The 16,408-nt window shown below is 51.4% G+C and overlaps 1 protein-coding gene across 2 annotated transcripts in view; it reads left to right on the top strand.

Moving 5' to 3' along the window:
- Positions 1 to 14,893, top strand: part of CD276 (CD276 molecule) — a 29,682-nt gene extending 14,789 nt beyond the window's left edge. The window contains exons 2-10 of one of the 2 annotated variants that reach the window (XM_025040384.1): positions 453 to 573; positions 2,910 to 3,251; positions 3,430 to 3,744; positions 4,337 to 4,675; positions 4,872 to 5,168; positions 8,493 to 8,627; positions 9,688 to 9,729; positions 11,200 to 11,235; positions 13,401 to 14,893. In XM_025040384.1, coding sequence (XP_024896152.1) covers positions 507 to 573; positions 2,910 to 3,251; positions 3,430 to 3,744; positions 4,337 to 4,675; positions 4,872 to 5,168; positions 8,493 to 8,627; positions 9,688 to 9,729; positions 11,200 to 11,235; positions 13,401 to 13,423 — 1,596 coding nt within the window. In that variant the 5' untranslated portion in view covers positions 453 to 506 and the 3' untranslated portion in view covers positions 13,424 to 14,893. Of the gene's footprint in view, positions 1 to 452; positions 574 to 2,803; positions 3,252 to 3,429; positions 3,745 to 4,336; positions 4,676 to 4,871; positions 5,169 to 8,492; positions 8,628 to 9,687; positions 9,730 to 11,199; positions 11,236 to 13,400 lie in introns of those variants that run through there. The other variant, XM_006922643.3, reaches the window with a different exon arrangement.
- Positions 14,894 to 16,408: the final 1,515 nt, after the last annotated feature.

Below are 16,408 nucleotides of genomic sequence, written 5' to 3'. Positions count from 1 at the left end.
CTGCTTCGTCTCTTCTGTTCAGCTTTTTTCACTCATCTTGTAGATACCTTCAGAGTAATCTTTATGAAGCACAGCCCTGACCATATCTTTTCCCCTAGTCCAGAATCTTTGATGGTTCCCAGGGGCCTTCAAGGTAAAAGTCAGACCTCTTAGTCTATCCCTAAGTCTGGCTCCAGCCTCAGCTTCTCTCCCCAAACTGATCTGTGTGCATCCTTGCCCCAGCAGGCCGACCTTGCCTTTACTTGCCACCTTGCCTGCTCTTCCTTATATTTACATCTTAGTTCTGAAAGGGTGGGTCCCGGCCACTTCCCCTGGTCTAGCCTCCACAGTTCGTAAATTTCCTCCTGCTAGCATCTCTCAGAAATTCCCTTAAGCTGGTTCGGGGGAGATGAGGCGAGAGTGTGCCTGGGGAGGACCTTTTCAGACAAGGTCTCACTTCCTTTTCTTCACAGACAGGGGCAGCCTTCCACCACAGAGAGCCCAGCTGTCAGCTGCCCCAGAGGAAGATGGGCAGCCCTGCCACAGGTGTGCGTGTGGCCACCGCCCTGGGAGGGCTTTGGTTCTGCCTCACAGGTGAGGAGTGCAGTGTGGGGACCTGAGGTCGGGGAAGGGCACCCTCTCCCACCAGGGGTCCTACAGAGCCTGTCTAATCTAGCAGGGATGGGGAGGGTTTTGGTGAACCTCCTCCCAGTCTCCTTAGTACCCTGTCCATGCTCATTTCCACCTCCTGGAGCCACCAGGCAACTTATTTTACATTTCTTAGCCTCCATTTTCTCTTCTATAAAATGGTAATGTGAACACTAACGTGTCAAATGTCACCTCCTCAGCAAGGCTTTCCTAGCTACCTTTTATAAAATAGCACATCCCTCCGCAGCCCTGACCTTACTTCATGCTTCTTCCTAGCATTTATCTCCACCTGACATATTATATGTTTACTTGCATATTGCTTGCTCTGCTCAAAGAACAGGGTCTATCCCCGGTTCCAGGGTTGGTGCCAGCCACATAGTAGGTGCTAAATCACCATGTTGAATAAATGATGTAAATCTTCCCACACAGTGTTTGGCACAGAGTTGGCATTCAACAATGGCAGCCACTTTCATAACAATGTCCTCATCCCATATTTCAAATTTTAATCAGTGCCTGTGCTCTGGAGACCTACCACCTTCCTCTGTGGAGGAAGATAAAGCTCAGTGTTTGGTGCCGTCTAGTGGTCACAAAAAGGAAGCATCTCTCTATCTGCCGCTTTTCTTTCTCTAGAGAAAGGGCTTTGGGTGATGTCTCAGGTTTCCTCTCCTAAATGTCCCCTAAAAGGAGTTTTCTGTTCCAGTTGGTCTCCAGTTGGAGGGCTGGCCTGGGGCACCTGGGGTTGCAGCGAGATCCAGGGCCAGCTTAAGACTTCTAGAGATCTCTATGCACTGAAAAGATTATAGTATCCCCCTCTGTGTGGGGATACCAAAAACACTACCATTGAATGTTATTTTTCTAAATGCAAGAAACCTTTTGGGTGCTGTATTCAGTAAGTTTTGTGTCAAGACTGTTTGATCTTTACACTTTTTGACTGTGCCTGCTTTGCTGGTGCCCAAAGCATACAATCTAACCATTACCCAAGTATGGCAGTGCCAGGGTAGGGGGCACGCCTCTCCAAAAGAAAGGCCGCCGGGAACACCTGCATAACTTTTCAGGGCTCTACAAGAAGAGCTAGAATGGAGACAAAGGTGACAGGGAAGGCTGCAGAGTAAATCCACAGGATGGAGGGCAAGGGCGGAGCAGGGGAACCTGGCACTGGGGGCTTGTCTCTGGCTATGCCTGGGCTGTGTCCCTGGGGATGGAGTTGACCCACGCTGCTGAGATCCATGCTCCTGTGTTCCCCTCACTTCAAATCCATCAACAAGCCCTGCTCATTCTCCCTCTGAAATAAACCTTGAATCTGTCCCATTCTCTCTATCACCACTGCCATCCTCTGAAGTTAAGCCATCATCACTTCTTACAGGGACCACTGAAATAGCCTCCTAATCCATCCTCCACGGAGGAGTCAGAGTGAGTTGTAAGCATTGTTTCCCAGATTACGCCTTATTAAAACCCCACAAATGACTTCTCATTGCATGTAGAAAACCCTTAATTCCGTACCATCTCACAAAGCTGTCCCATCCAGATGCTTCAGCCACACTGACAGCTTCCTGATATTGTCACATAGCAAGCTGGATCTTGCCTCAGGGCCTTCTCACCCACTGTTCCCCCCTAACTCTTACACTGGCTCTTTGTACATCAGGCTCTTTTTCATTCTCTTTAAATCTTAGCTTAATAGCTCTAAGAATGTACTTCACCACCATATTTAAAGGCATGGGTATTCTTTCTTGTATAAAAACTAATTATGTTTATTTAAGAAAAGAAAAAAAGAAAAAGCACTTGTGATTCTTTATCTTCTAGAGAAAACCACTATTAACATTTTGGTGTATAGTTTTTTAGACTCATCTTACCAATTTATCAAGATAACATGTACTTATGGGAAAATGCAGCCAGCACGGACAGGAGTAAAGTACTGGCCAGGTTTTTGAAAAGCTACCACCTTACTTTCTAATCCGTTGATTTATTTTCTTCCTTCTACCTCTAATCACATACTAATGAGGATTTGTGTACTAGTTTATCCTTTCTCTCCCATTAAAATGTCAGCTCTGTAGGGGATGTGACTTTGGTCTTATTCTCTGTTACATTAGACCTGGCAAATAGTAGATGCTTACTGTATTCGTGTTGACTGAATGAGGACCGCAGGCAATAAATTTAATTTAGGTCTCCTGCCTTAAAGGACTGGTGGATGGGGCTTGAAGTTTACCCCGAAGGAGAGGGGGACTAGGGAGGCCCGAAGTGTCCACGCCCCTCCTCACCGCCCCACCCACCGACTCCGCCCCCAGGCACCGCCTTGGTGGTCCAGGTTCCCCAAGACCCCGTAGTGGCCCTGGTGGGCACCGACGCCACCTTGTGCTGCTCCTTCTCACCGGAGCCCGGCTTCAGCCTGGCGCAGCTCAACCTCATCTGGCAGCTGACAGACACCAAGCAGGTGGTGCACAGCTTCTCCGAGGGCCGAGACCAGGGCAGCGCCTATGCCAACCGCACAGCGCTCTTCTCCGACCTGCTGGTGCAGGGCAATGCATCCCTAAGACTGCAGCGCGTGCGCGTGGCAGATGAGGGCAGCTTCACCTGCTTCGTGAGCATCCGGGACTTTGGAAGCGCTGCAGTCAGCCTGCAAGTGGCAGGTGAGCGCCTGAGGGGTGGGAGGGTCGGCACGCTCCTCACACTTCCCTAACCCTTTACCCATTGCTCAGTACTGACTCTTGTACTCTCAGCCCCAGGTGCCCTGTTCTTCCACTGTGACGCCCCCCTCGGCCCCCGCCCTTACCTTACCTTGACCTCTACCCTTTGCCCTCCTTCCAGCCTCCTATTCAAAGCCCAGCATAACCCTGGAGCCCAACAAGGACCTACGGCCTGGAGACACGGTGACCATCACGTGCTCTAGTTACCGGGGCTACCCCAAGGCTGAGGTGCTCTGGCAGGATGGGCAGGGTGCACCTTTGACCGGCAACGTGACCACGTCGCAGATGGCCAACGAGCAGGGTTTGTTCGATGTGCACAGCATCCTGAGGGTGGTGCTGGGCGCTAATGGCACCTACAGCTGCCTGGTGCGCAACCCTGTGCTGCAGCAGGACGTTCACGGCTCCGTCACCATCACGCCCCACAGAAGCCCTGCAGGTTGTTTTTTTGTTTTGTTTTGTTTTTGTTTTTGTTTTTGTTTTTTACTTTTATGTCCCACTGAGAGAAGGAGGTTTTGGTCTTATCAGCAGGGTCCACGGCATCTGAATCTAGCTCCCCACCTCAGTCTGCCAGAACAGTGAGATGCCTAGTAATAATGGGAAAGATAACTGGGGTGGGTAGGGGGTGAGGATGGTGATGGGCCTTCTTGGCTCTGTGGGCCTCCTGACTCAGGGCTTTGGAAACCTCCGGAAGGATGGAGAAGCAGTCAGATCTCAGCAGAGATGAAGGGGAGGAGAGGGAAATGGGTCCTGGCTGAGAAGAGGGGTTTGCTAGGGTTGGAGGTTGCCCCAAGTCTGTACCCTGGAATGTGCCTTGTCAGGCCAAAGCCAACTTGCTGTTATTCTTGTCAGAAGATTAGGGAGACTCCAGGTATGGGAGTCCTGAGACAATCTGCTTTTGGATGTGGGAAGAAAATGGGAAAATGAACGGGGCATGGGGTTGATGCGGTGGAGATCCAGGAGGCTGTGCGGTGGTAGCCAGGAGTGTCACCACTCCTCCTCATACCCTGCCCCTCCAACCTCACCCTCAGGCGCTGTGGAGGTCCAGGTCCCGGAAGACCCCGTAGTGGCCCTGGTGGGCACCGACGCCACCTTGTGCTGCTCCTTCTCACCGGAGCCGGGCTTCAGCCTGGCGCAGCTCAACCTCATCTGGCAGCTGACAGACACCAAGCAGGTGGTGCACAGCTTCTCCGAGGGCCGAGACCAGGGCAGCGCCTATGCCAACCGCACAGCGCTCTTCTCCGACCTGCTAGTGCAGGGCAATGCATCCCTAAGGCTGCAGCGCGTGCGCGTGGCGGATGAGGGCAGCTTCACCTGCTTCGTGAGCATCCGGGACTTTGGAAGCGCTGCAGTCAGCCTGCAAGTGGCAGGTGAGCGCCTGGGGCGTGGGAGGGTCGGGAGGACTCTTCCCTTGGCACACCCCTCACACTTCCCTAACCCTTTACCCATTGCTCAGTGCTGACTCTTGTACTCTCAGCCCCAGGTGCCCTGTTCGTCCACTGTGACCCCGCCTTACCTGTCCTTGCCTTACCTTACCTTGACTTCTACCCTTTGCCTTCCTTCCAGCCCCCTATTCAAAGCCTAGCATGACCTTGGAGCCCAACAAAGACCTACGGCCTGGGGACACAGTGACCATCACGTGCTCTAGCTACCGGGGCTACCCCGAGGCCGAGGTGCTCTGGCAGGATGGGCAGGGTGCACCCTTGACCGGCAACGTGACCACGTCGCAGATGGCCAACGAGCAGGGTTTGTTCGATGTGCACAGCATCCTGAGGGTGGTGCTGGGCGCTAATGGCACCTACAGCTGCCTGGTGCGCAACCCTGTGCTGCAGCAGGATGCTCACGGCTCTGTCACCATTACAGGTAGGGGGCAGATGAAAAGCTGGGAAGGATGGAGGGAGTCACCCCTTTTTTCTAGACCCTAAGCTGGAATTTAGGTAAATTTGGGTGCTCAGAAGACTTTTGAAAAATCATATTCATGTGTTTCAGGTGTTTCAAACTCTCCCCCCAAGAAGTCCTTAAGGGACTTGTCTTAATGAGCTGATAAGAGGCATTTGTAATATTTGCTCTCCTAGGATCACCTTAGGTGGCACTTGTTCTTATACAAGAGTACCTGCCTGGAATCTGAGGTGTGGGTGGGAGTTCTGGGGCGGCCCCAAGGCATGGCCCGGGGGACTTGGTGACAGAGTGTTTTCCTATGGAAACTTCTCTGGGCGATGAAAAAGTGTTGCTGCATTTACGGGCATCATCTGATTCTGAGGCCCTGAGAGATAGCTGGGCCTCTACAGGTGGTCAGTTCTCTGCATCCTATCAGTGTCAGCAGTTAGAATGGTGGGGTGCTCTCTGCTTCCCCCATGTGGTCAAACAGTAGATAGATGCCACCCATTTGGCAATTCCCTCAATTTCTGGTTTTGGGGTCCTAGCCCAGACACCCTTTCCCTTCCTTGAATGCCTACCTTAGTGGGCACCCCTTGTGCCTGGAGATGTGAAGCAGGCTCAGGCCCACATTCAGGCTAAGGGAGGCAGTCTCCATTTGTCTTTAGACCACAGGCTGGTTCCTCAGTCTCTCCCCAAGGGCCAGCCGAGCTCTCCCAGGGCCTCTCCACATACTCTAGGGTCAGGACAGCAGGTTCTATTTGTCTGGTTCTCCAGTTTTCTCTTCCCATGACTTCCACACAACCTAGTCTACCTGAGTCCTCATCTGCACCTTGGTCCTCAGTTTCTGCACAAGCCTCCAGGATTCACTGATTTATTCCTGTCCTCCCCCTGAGCACACCTGGACCTTACATGGCCTTCACTGCTGACAAGCTCAGAGCTGGTGGGCATCACACTTGTCATCTAGGCATTCAGGCTTGTTCCTCCTTCTCTTGTAGGTATTTCCTTCTGGCAAGTACTGCCCCCCCCCCGCCCCCGCTCCCAAGATTGACCCTAACCTCTCCCTGGACACCCCCTGGATCTGTGCTCTTTGTGGAGAAGTCACTGCTCTGGGCTCTTGGATATTCTGAGTAGTCTCCTGGACCTTTTAAAGAATAGCATATGGTCTGCTGTGTTCACAAGAAAGAATAAGAACTATCAGATAGAGTGAAATTGACTGGAGTGGTCAGAATTCTCCAGGGACCAGTGCGAGTTGAGAGGACCTTGAAGGATAATTTGCACGCTGGGCTGAATTGGATATTTGCCACACTGTGCAGAAAGAGCTTTTCAGTATAAATGCAGTTGCAGGGAGAATGTTTATCCCATCAAAAAGAAAAATCTTTATTTTAAACTTTAATAACTAACATTTATAGTGCTTTCATTTCACAGATGAGGAAACTGAAGCCCCAAGAGAAGAGAGAACTTTCCTGAGACCACAGACTATAGCACAGTGGCTCTGGCTCTTCTAGGGGTCAGGCACCTCTTTGAAAATTGGATAAATGATAAATGCAGTAATTTGCATTTGAATTTTGAGGGTCTGTGGCCATGGCTCCAGCACCCTGCAGTGAACAGATGAACCAGGACTAGAATTCAACTTTTAGCCTCTCAGCCTAATTTTCTCTCCTCCCCACCACCCAACCTCCTGTTTTTGTTAGAGCAGGTCTGGCCTACTTTGGAGCCCTTGGCCTGTATTTTGCTTCCGGCAGCTTTGTGCCTTGTAAACATTCTAGGATTCAGACTTTCAGTCCTCTAGCCTAGTCTCTCCCACACCTGCTGGATGTTAGTGAAGTTGAGTGTGCCGTGGGGAGGGGGCTTTATGGAGCAAGCACTGGACATGGAGCCTGAAGAAGCAGGTCTGGGCCCTGCTGTCCTTTACTAGTTGAATGAGGGCAAGTCTGACCTGCATTCTAGGCACCAAACCAGCCTAGGAGTGAACACAGAAAGAGAGCCTCTCTCCCCTTGGGTACTTACATCTCCGCTCTGTCCCTGACTGCAGGAGCCCACCCTGGGCTCCCCAGGGGTTTTTCCCATTTACTTCATGGACTGGCCCTCCTGACCCCTCATGTCAGCTGCTGTCCTCCTCTCCTCCTTTTCAGGGTGATGGGTCCCTTTGCTTCCAATGTCCAGAGCAGCAGTTTTGCCAGCCATGTTGGCTGAAGGTAACATCTGCTGCAATGCCTGCAGGGCGTCTGCTGCTGAAGGGTTCATGGCACTGCTCTCAGCCACTGACCCCTGGCTGCTGATGCCGTCGGTGCTCATGGTTTTCAGAGAGCACAGGAAAACAGCACTTTCTTTGGTTAGATCTGTCATCTGCAAGGCCTCTGTCCAGGACCCAGCATGGGTGCAGGGGCTGGGCTGGAGGATGGTGTGTTCAGAACAGGTGCTGGCCCTGACCCAGGCATGGGCACCTCAGCTCCTTTCCTCTGCCATGAGATAGTTTACAGGGAGGCCCTCAGTGTTTCATGGAAACCTTCCTCTGGCAAGTCTTCTCACTCTGGCACCTTCAATACCCACCCTCCTTGCTTTGCAGGGTCTACAAACACTTTCTGTAAAGGTCTGGATAGTAGATATTTTAGGCTTTGTGGGCTACATACCATCTCTTACTGCTGCTGCTTTTCTCTGTCTGTTTCTCCTTCTCCATTTTTTTGTAACCCTTTACAAATGTAAAAACTATTATTAGTTCATGGGCTGTACAAACACAGGCCACAGGCCAGATTCGGCTGCCAGGCCTTACTTAGTTCACCAACTCTTGACCTGGATGGAGAATATCACCAGGTGGTGCTGTAGCAATCACGGAGGGCCTCCCAAGGAGGTGGATCTTAAGCTGTGTGGGGAGCTTGGGAGCACTTTTTAGGTAGGGGAAACTGACAGCAATGGTGTAGAGGCTGGAAGGAGCCAAGTATCTCCGCAGAGAATGGTCAGGACACTTGTTTGGCTGAGATACAAAGCCTGAGGGAGGGTAAGTGGCAGGCAGATTATCGAGGTCCTTGAATCATCCTATGAAGATTGAAGCAGGGAGCCATAGAAGGTTCTTGAGCATCAACTGCAGACTCTTCAACCTTGCCGGGTTGGGACATGTCCACATGGCTGTGTCAGGGTTTGGAGGGTGTATGGATGAGTGAGGAAGGACATGAAAACTTAAGTGCGCTCTCTTCTTAGTGCGGGGGTCCAGTGAGGGTGGGAGCCTTCTGTTAATACCTTGGAGGAAGATGCTGTCCTCATGGCCGTGGGACTCAGATATAATGATTTCATTCTCCCCATTTCTCATTTCAGGACAGCCCATGACATTCCCCCCTGAGGCCCTATGGGTGACTGTGGGACTCTCCATCTGTCTTGTTGTACTACTGGTGGCCCTGGCCTTTGTTTGCTGGAGAAAGATCAAACAGAGCTGTGAAGAGGAAAATGCAGGTGAGTGAGAGAGGGGCCGTGTATGATTGTGCATGCCTGTGTCTTTGGGTATGTTGCCGTGTCCGTGACATCAACATGAGTGTCACTTTCCAGTGACAGAATGAGTGCGGGTGTGCAAAAGGGGCTAGAATTTGATCCAGAGGCTGAATATGTCTCGTATGTGTGAAGAAGTATGAGCCTGTCTGTGTGTGCAAATATGGCAGGAGTGTGTATATGAGTGACTGGAGGTGAGTGGTAGACATGTAAGGCCGAAGTGTGAGGAGGGGTTGAATATGTCTGTGCAAACAAGTGTGGCTGTGAGATTGTAGTCCCATGAGTGTGTCTGAGAGTGCAGGTGTAAAGCACAGAAATTTAGCAGCACAAATTTAGCAGCTTCATGCATTTGGTGTCACTATGAGAAGGTGAGAGGGTGTGTCTATCTCAGAGTAGGTAGAGTCTGAAGCCACTTGCTGGGCTGGGTCAGTATGAGCTGATTTTGGTGACTGGCAAGTAGTGAGCTGATATTGGCAAATGGGTGGCTTGACCTTTGTGGTGAGTAAGTAAGTTGACTCTGGTGGTGGGTGAGGAAATGGACCTTGGTGAGTGGGTGAGTTGACCCTGTTGGGTGATACATGGGTAAACAGAAAAGTTTTCTTGGGTAAACATGAAAGTAGATGGTGAGAAGTAGGAGAAGACTGGGCATCAGAAATGACGGTGACTATGTGAATGGGGAAGAGGCTGGTCTTTTGACAGACAGGTGGCTGGGTGGGCTGGTAGAAGGATGAGTGGACTGATAGACGGATGTGTGTACATGTTAGAAGGTGATGGTTGACTGGATTGATGAGTGAATGGATGTATGAGGTGATGAGATTGGCAGATTGGTGGAGGCAAGTAGCTGTTTCTTGGCTTGGTGAGTGGTGGGCTCTAGGCTGGGAGCCCTTTTATCCTGCCCTTTTTCTGCTCTGTGCTGACCTTGGAACAAGGTCAGGCCTGCTCCCCATTTACCTGCCTCTTACACACCTAGGTGGGGAAGTTCAGTGACGAAAATGGGTTTGAGAACGTATTTTGTTCGCTCTTCTAGGAGCTGAGGACCAGGATGGGGATGGAGAAGGTTCCAAGACGGGTAAGTCTGAGTTCGGAGCTGGCCTTATTGTCTGAGGGAAGGACAGAGGGATAGGAGAGAAGACTCCAGGACCTGGAAAAGCCATGTTTGCTTGAGGTTTAAATGAAATGTGTCCTGTGGACTGAGGCCTCCCCACTCAGGTGAGTCTGGTCCTGCTCAGCATTAGTCCTGGAGGTAGATTTCCCCGATTCCTTCCCAGGTGCTGCTTCTCCTCTCCTGCCTGCCTTCACCAATCTATCAGCCGGCTCCACCCCCACGGGACCCTGCACTGTGGAGTTTGGTGGCTTCCTAGGAGAGGATTAGGGCACAGGAGACAGGGCAGCCTGGGTTTAGGTTCCAGCCCCAGGTCATAAAAGCTGAGTGGCCCTGAGCTAGTCACTTTGCATCTCTGAGTCTCACTTTCCTCATAATAACTGCCTCCCCTCATTGGTTGTGTGGTTTTCATCAGATGAGACAATGTTTATAAAGGGCCTAGTACTATACCTGATGCCAGGTAAGTGATCAATACCTTGGAGTTCTGTTACTAGGCAGACAGTTTAAGATAGTCCCATTCTGGTTAGAGGTTAGGTAACTCTGGTCAAAGTGATTTTTTCCTCTGGCCTACAGTTTCCCATCTGTAAAATGTCATCCTGCTCCTGCCCCAATAGCCCCAGAGGGCTGTTTCCAAGCTCCCCAGAGTGACTAGATAAGAAGGGGGTCGCAAAGGTCATGGTGCTATGGGGACACAAACTGGGAGCCCAGTGTGGGGTGGCTACTGAGACACTGGTGTCTCACGACCACTGGAGCCCTCACTGCCTTCCCTTCCGGCTCCTGGGCTGGGAGAGGCAGGTTCCTGCTAAGCCATTTGGGATGGTGCCAGTTGATACCAGTTCCCTCCCCATCCCCACAAAAGGAAGGGCAGGAGATTGACACCTGGGACTGCTATAAATTATGCCAATTAATTCTCTGCCTTTGGTGTCCGGGTATGGAGACAGCTCTGGGATCAGGCCTCATTTTTCATTCTCAGAGGCAGAGGTAGTTGACAGAAGGGAGGGAGTGAGGAGAAGCCGGTGGCTTAGAGATTTGGTCAGTGTCAGTTCCACATGATGTCGGGCCCATCTGGGGACATCTGCAGCCTCCTTTATTACTTTACTTCACCCTTATTTGTAGAGCAGACTCAGTGCACCTCCACATCTCTAGCTCGGTGGAGGGCAGGGTAGTTGTTCCCATTCTATTAATGCAGAAAACTGAAGCCCAGAGAGAGGAGCGACAAGCCACAGAGTGGAGCTGGGACTTGGGACAGCAGCTAGGGCCCCCTTCCCTGCTGCTGTGATGTCGCTTCCTCCCTTCCGACCTCTCCCTCTTGCCACTCTTCCTCCTGCCAGTCCTTCTTGCCCTCGCTTCTTCATCAGCTCCTGTCCCTGTGCCCCACCCCTACCCCATCACTTTCCCCAATTTACCCCTCACCATGTGCTCTTTCCTTTTTTGCAGCCCTGAGGCCTCTGAAACACTCCGAAAACAAAGAAGGTGATGACATGTGGTGCTTGAGATTGCATGTGTGTTTGTGCACCTGTGTGTAGGAGGCAGGGAGGGTTGTGGGGAGGGGATTGTCACCCTTCACTGATGACCTGAGGCTCCCTCCCCAGAAGAGCAGCCTTGACACCCTCCTGGTGAAATGGCAGAGGGAGGAGTAACCAAGGTCCTGGCTGCTCTACTAGGGCACAGATATGGCAGAGGCTTAACCAGGACAGGAGCTTATTTCTCTCTCCTGTAACAGTCTAAACATAGGTGATCTTAAGGTCACCAGTGTCCTGGAGCCAGCTTTCCTTTACCTGGTTTCCGACCTCTTCAACTCAAAGCTTCTGTCCCCAAGTGCAGCGTGGCTGCTCCAGCTCCCACGCCTTCCACCCTCCCCCACCACCTCCGCCCCCCTGAGGCAGGGGGAAAGAAGAAAGAGAGGTACAGTTTTTTCTAGGGCTTGACTAGAAATAGCTCATGGCACTCCTGTTTACATCCCATTGGTCAGAATGTATCACATGACTCTTAACTCAAGTGAGACTAGGAAATGTGTTTTTCAGCTGGTACATAGTGGATGGGTAGTAAATGTTAACAATCATTATTCATATTGTAACAAGTAGTTATATTAGGAAATAATTGATTGGAGGTTATTTTGAGATTCTCCCTTATTAAAAGTAACTGACAGCCACATGTATGTATGTATGTTTGTGTGTAAATATATGTGTATTTGTGTGGGTGTATCTGTGTGTATTTTGAACAAAGTATTCTTTGATGCAGACTTGCCACTAGATCTAAGTGGCTTACACCTAGAAAATCAAAGTTGACTGCCAAAGGTTATAGAATCTTACATCTTTTCAGGTTGCCTTGGTGTCCCTGTTAGGAATTCCTGAATGCTCATCTCTATGTTTAGCTTTCCTCTGGGGAGGAAAGAAGCATGTGGGCCCCGTCCTCAGGAAACTTCCAGAGAGAGGGAATGGGGCCCTCAGGAACTTGTCCAAAATATATGATGAAAAGCTGGGTGATAGACTCAGACTTCATGAGAGGTAGTAGGAGGTCTTTAGAAAGGCAGCATCATATAGCAGAAAGAGCCTCCTGGGAGGGACAGAAGGCCTAGGTTCTGCTCTCTGCCCCTGACCTTCTAGGGCAGTTTCCTCACCTGTGGAATGCAGTGAAATCCCTCATACTTCACTTACAAGATGGTTATGAGGATTAGGCATGGTTATAGATGCGGAAACGCTCTGTAAATTACTTTCAAATGCTGTGGAATGTTCTGTGCAGTAGAGGCAGTAGTGGAGGCCTATGCTGGTGTCCGGAAAGGTGGAGACAGTTATCCCCCTCCTGTTCTTCTGAACCAAATGAGGCACAGAAGGATCAAGCAGATGGAGAAAAAAATGTCAGCTTGATTTCTGAAGGGAGCTGCTGGAGAACGTGGCCTGGGTGTGTGGAGCAGTGGCTTTCTGATCTTGTTCTCCATCGTGGCAGCCTGGCCCCCAGGCTCTGGCCATGCTGGACAAGTGCACAGAGGTAGTCCCCAGAAAGGAGAGCTATTTTTCCAGACAAACAGAGCCCGAAGAATGGGAGAGGAATGGGTGAGGTCGTAAACACCCCAGCCCTCCTAAATTCTCCATGCAGGCCAAGGAGTGGAGTGAGGCTGGGGCTATGCATCCATAGGGTACCCCTCCACAAGGAGTCAGGAAGTCAGGGGAAGGGAGGTTCCCCACAGCAAAGCTCTGGGGGAAGTCTGTAGCAAGGAGAAGTTGGAAATGGTTTCCTGCTAGTGAAGGGAAGTGGGCCAGGCTGGGGAAGATGGATCGCGGACAGGCAGGGGGAGATGGGAAGGGAAAAGAGTGCCAGGCAGAGGAACCAGCGAGAGGAAAGTGTGCAGGGCGAGTGGACCCATGGGGATTGAGCCAGGCCAGGGAGGACTGGGCAGTCTCCCTCAGGTGCCTTCATGGTCTGTCTGGCATTCAGCCCCGTGTTTGTGTCTGTCTGGGCCTTGAAGGCAGCACTTAGCACGGGGGGCTGCTAGTCAGATTGCTGCAGCCACTCTCACACAAATCCCTGGCCCCTGGAAGCATGTGACCGTGTGCCTGGGGTTCTGGCATACTCTCAAGAGTAGAATTTCTGCATTTAATGCTTTTTCCCCACTTTTTTCTTCCCACGATGAAATGCAGATGATGGACAAGAAATAGCCTAACCACAAAGACCAGGGAGCTGCCGCCCCTGCCCTGGGCCCCCACCTCCGACTGCACTGGGGCCTCAGCACGAGCCCTGGGTTGGGGCTTCCCTGTCCTCAACAGATGGTTTCTACCCTGGCGGGTCTACTCATTCTGCAAAGGACACGACACATAGACAACCCCGCAGCCTTATTTCTCCAATGGACATGACTTCCAAGTCATCCTGCTGCCGTATTTCTCCAGTGACACAATATTTAAATCATCCTGCTGCCTTATTCTAATGGACACAATACGCAGACCACCGCACCACCTTATTTCTCCAGTGGATATGCTACACAGACCATCTGGCTGTCTTTTTTCTCCGAAGGACACAATAGACTGACCCTCTGCCTTATTTCTCCAAAGACATGACACACGGTCACCCCTCATCTTGTTTCTCCAGTGGCCCTGATACACTAGTTAACACTTTTCAGCCTTTCTTGACCTGTCTGTAGTCCCATCTCCTCAGACGGAGCACTACAGCCTCAGCGTCTCCTTGAGTCTATCCTTGTCTCCTCCCGCCTCCTCCCACCCTGGCCTAACTTTGGCCTTTCCCTCAACGAAGTAAAGACAGGTCCCCTCTCACAGCACGCAGAGACATGCAGCTGCACGTGCTGGAACACGTACAAACCTCCCCTGGCCCATTCTCTTCCGTGGTACTCTGGGTTGTGTCCTGTGAGCCCCCCTCTGCCTACCCTCCCCACAGGAAGCATGTGCTGGTCACACTGGGTCTCTAGGGGTCAGCTTTTGTCCATCTGCTTTTCCCACCTTTCCTTTTGTTTATCCATTCAAGTAATGTTCACTGAGCACCCATAGGGTGTCAGCACTGTGTTAGATGTGGGGGACCCTCCGTGAAAAGACAAGCCACTCCCTATAGTAGCTTGCCCTTGAGCTGGAAACCCTCATGAAACCCTCATGAACCCTCATGAACAGTAGTTCATGAGGAGGGGATCCTGCCTTGCTACCTACTGTACCCCTCATCCGTGCCCACAACCTGGGTACCTCACCCCCATTGCATCCCTAGTCCTTACCCAGAGTGGTGGGGGTGGGGTGGGGCAGGAGCAGAAACTGGGAGAGAGGGATGGAGAGCCTATTGCCACAGCTGGAGGAGCTGATGGTTCCCAAAATGTCTTTTTAGAGCGAGCAGGTGGGCAGATAGCCAAGGCCTAACAAATCCCGAGAGCCCTGCACAGGGGAAGCCTGAGGCCTCTGGGAGCAGGGCTGCAGCTTCTCCTCCCACCATGGTGCTATTTTGGGGCCAGGCAGACATCTCTAGCCTGTCTCTGGCTGGCCCCCAGCCTCTGGTAGAGTAAACTGATGTTCTCCCACTGACATATCTCCCTTCTCCAGCAAGGGAAGACGTGGGGATTTCTAATTTAAATGTGGAACTCCGAGGAATTTTGTTAAATGGGGGTGTATCTGGGGGAAAATAAATGCCTTTGTACAAAGTTTTTTTCTCTGCAAAGTGTGTGGAAGCAGGGCGGGTGTCAGGACTCTAGGAAGGGTTCCCTCCTGGACATCGGGCCGGATCTCCTTTCTCTCACCACCCTTAACAGCACTGGGTCTCAAATGGCCATGGTGCCCTCCCTGGCCTCAGTTTCCCTCTTGGTAAAGTGAAGTTGGCTATGCAGAAAGGCAGGTCCTTTGGTCACTGTATATGTCTCCACCCACTCCTGGAAGCATCTCCTAATTTCTTTGTCTCAGAAGACTCTACCGTAGGCCTGTTGAGGGCCTCTGCTAACATCCCATTTTGCAGATGGGGAAGCTGAGACTCAGTGAGAAGCTGACAGGAAAGGAGTTCTGCATGCCATTCTTGGCTGACCCAGTAGAATGGGCACCAGACCTGAGTCAGAAGTCCAAGTCTAGGACCTCGTTCTGCCTCGTGACCCTGAGCAGGACGTTTAGCTTCCCTGTGCCTTACTCTTCCTATACGAAAAGAGGGCCTGAGGTTTTCTCCACCTTCCACCTTCAACGATTGAGAAGAGAGAGTAAATGTGGCAGGCAAACAGGTTTCCCAAGAACTGTATTCAGGTACGTGGCAGCCGCAGAGTGCACTATGCTTGCTCATTTGACTCCGAGGGACCAGCCAGTTGGTCCCAGAGCTCCATGGGCCTCGGGGTGGCAGGAGGAGCCAGGGCTAGGGGTCAAGACACATGGCTTTTGTTCCTAGCTCTGCTACTAACTTGTGACCGGCCCCTTCATACCTCTGAACCTTAATTTCCTTATCCATTAAGTAGATGTGACAGGTCCTCTTCTGAAAAGTATGCAACATTCTTTACAAACTAGAGCACCTGTCATAAAGTCGATGGCTCTAGGAATGAGATGGTCACCTTGCTTGAAGTCCCACCACTGGTGCTCCAGGTGGGTTTTAGAAGCAAAAGATCCATGGGAGGCTCCTCCTGCACCCCACCCCCCATTTGCTGACCTCACCGGGCTTCAAACCCTGTAAGGTGTAGTGATAGCAGTTCTCACAGGATTGTTGTGAGGGTTGGACAAAGCTGTGGTAAGAAGACACTGCAAACTATAAAGTGCTGGGCACACAGGCAGGCTTGTCTTTCCTTCCCTGCAGTGGGGGCCTCACACTCTTGCTCCCCAGGCAGTTGTGCAGAACAACCTTCCGAATCTCAGTTTGCTTATCTGTAAAACAGGCACGGTCTCCAGTGCTTTTACTTTCTGACAGGGCTGGGTTAAGGCTCAGATGCGATGCTGTATCAGTGCTTGTGGGAGCAAGGCAGCAGGTGAGGGACTAGCCTGTGAGGTGAGGGGTGAGGAATGTGGCCACTAAGTCTCTGGTGACAAATGCCCCAGAGAAAAGTATTTTTAGCTGCCCTTTCTGGGCAAAGCTCCAACTCCTGCATTTTAAAGGAGAAGTAATTCTCACAATGCGACAAGCTGTAGCCTGCAGGTGTCACATCCATATTAAAGAGGGGAGAGAGCAAGGGTTCATTTGCCTGGCTCGAGGTGTG

Source organism: Pteropus alecto, unplaced genomic scaffold, assembly GCF_000325575.1.
Source record: "Pteropus alecto unplaced genomic scaffold, ASM32557v1 scaffold38, whole genome shotgun sequence".
NCBI classification, from domain to species: domain Eukaryota; kingdom Metazoa; phylum Chordata; class Mammalia; order Chiroptera; family Pteropodidae; genus Pteropus; species Pteropus alecto.
The sequence above is the reverse complement of the archived record's forward strand: the minus strand, read 5'-3'. Positions and strand labels throughout refer to the sequence as shown.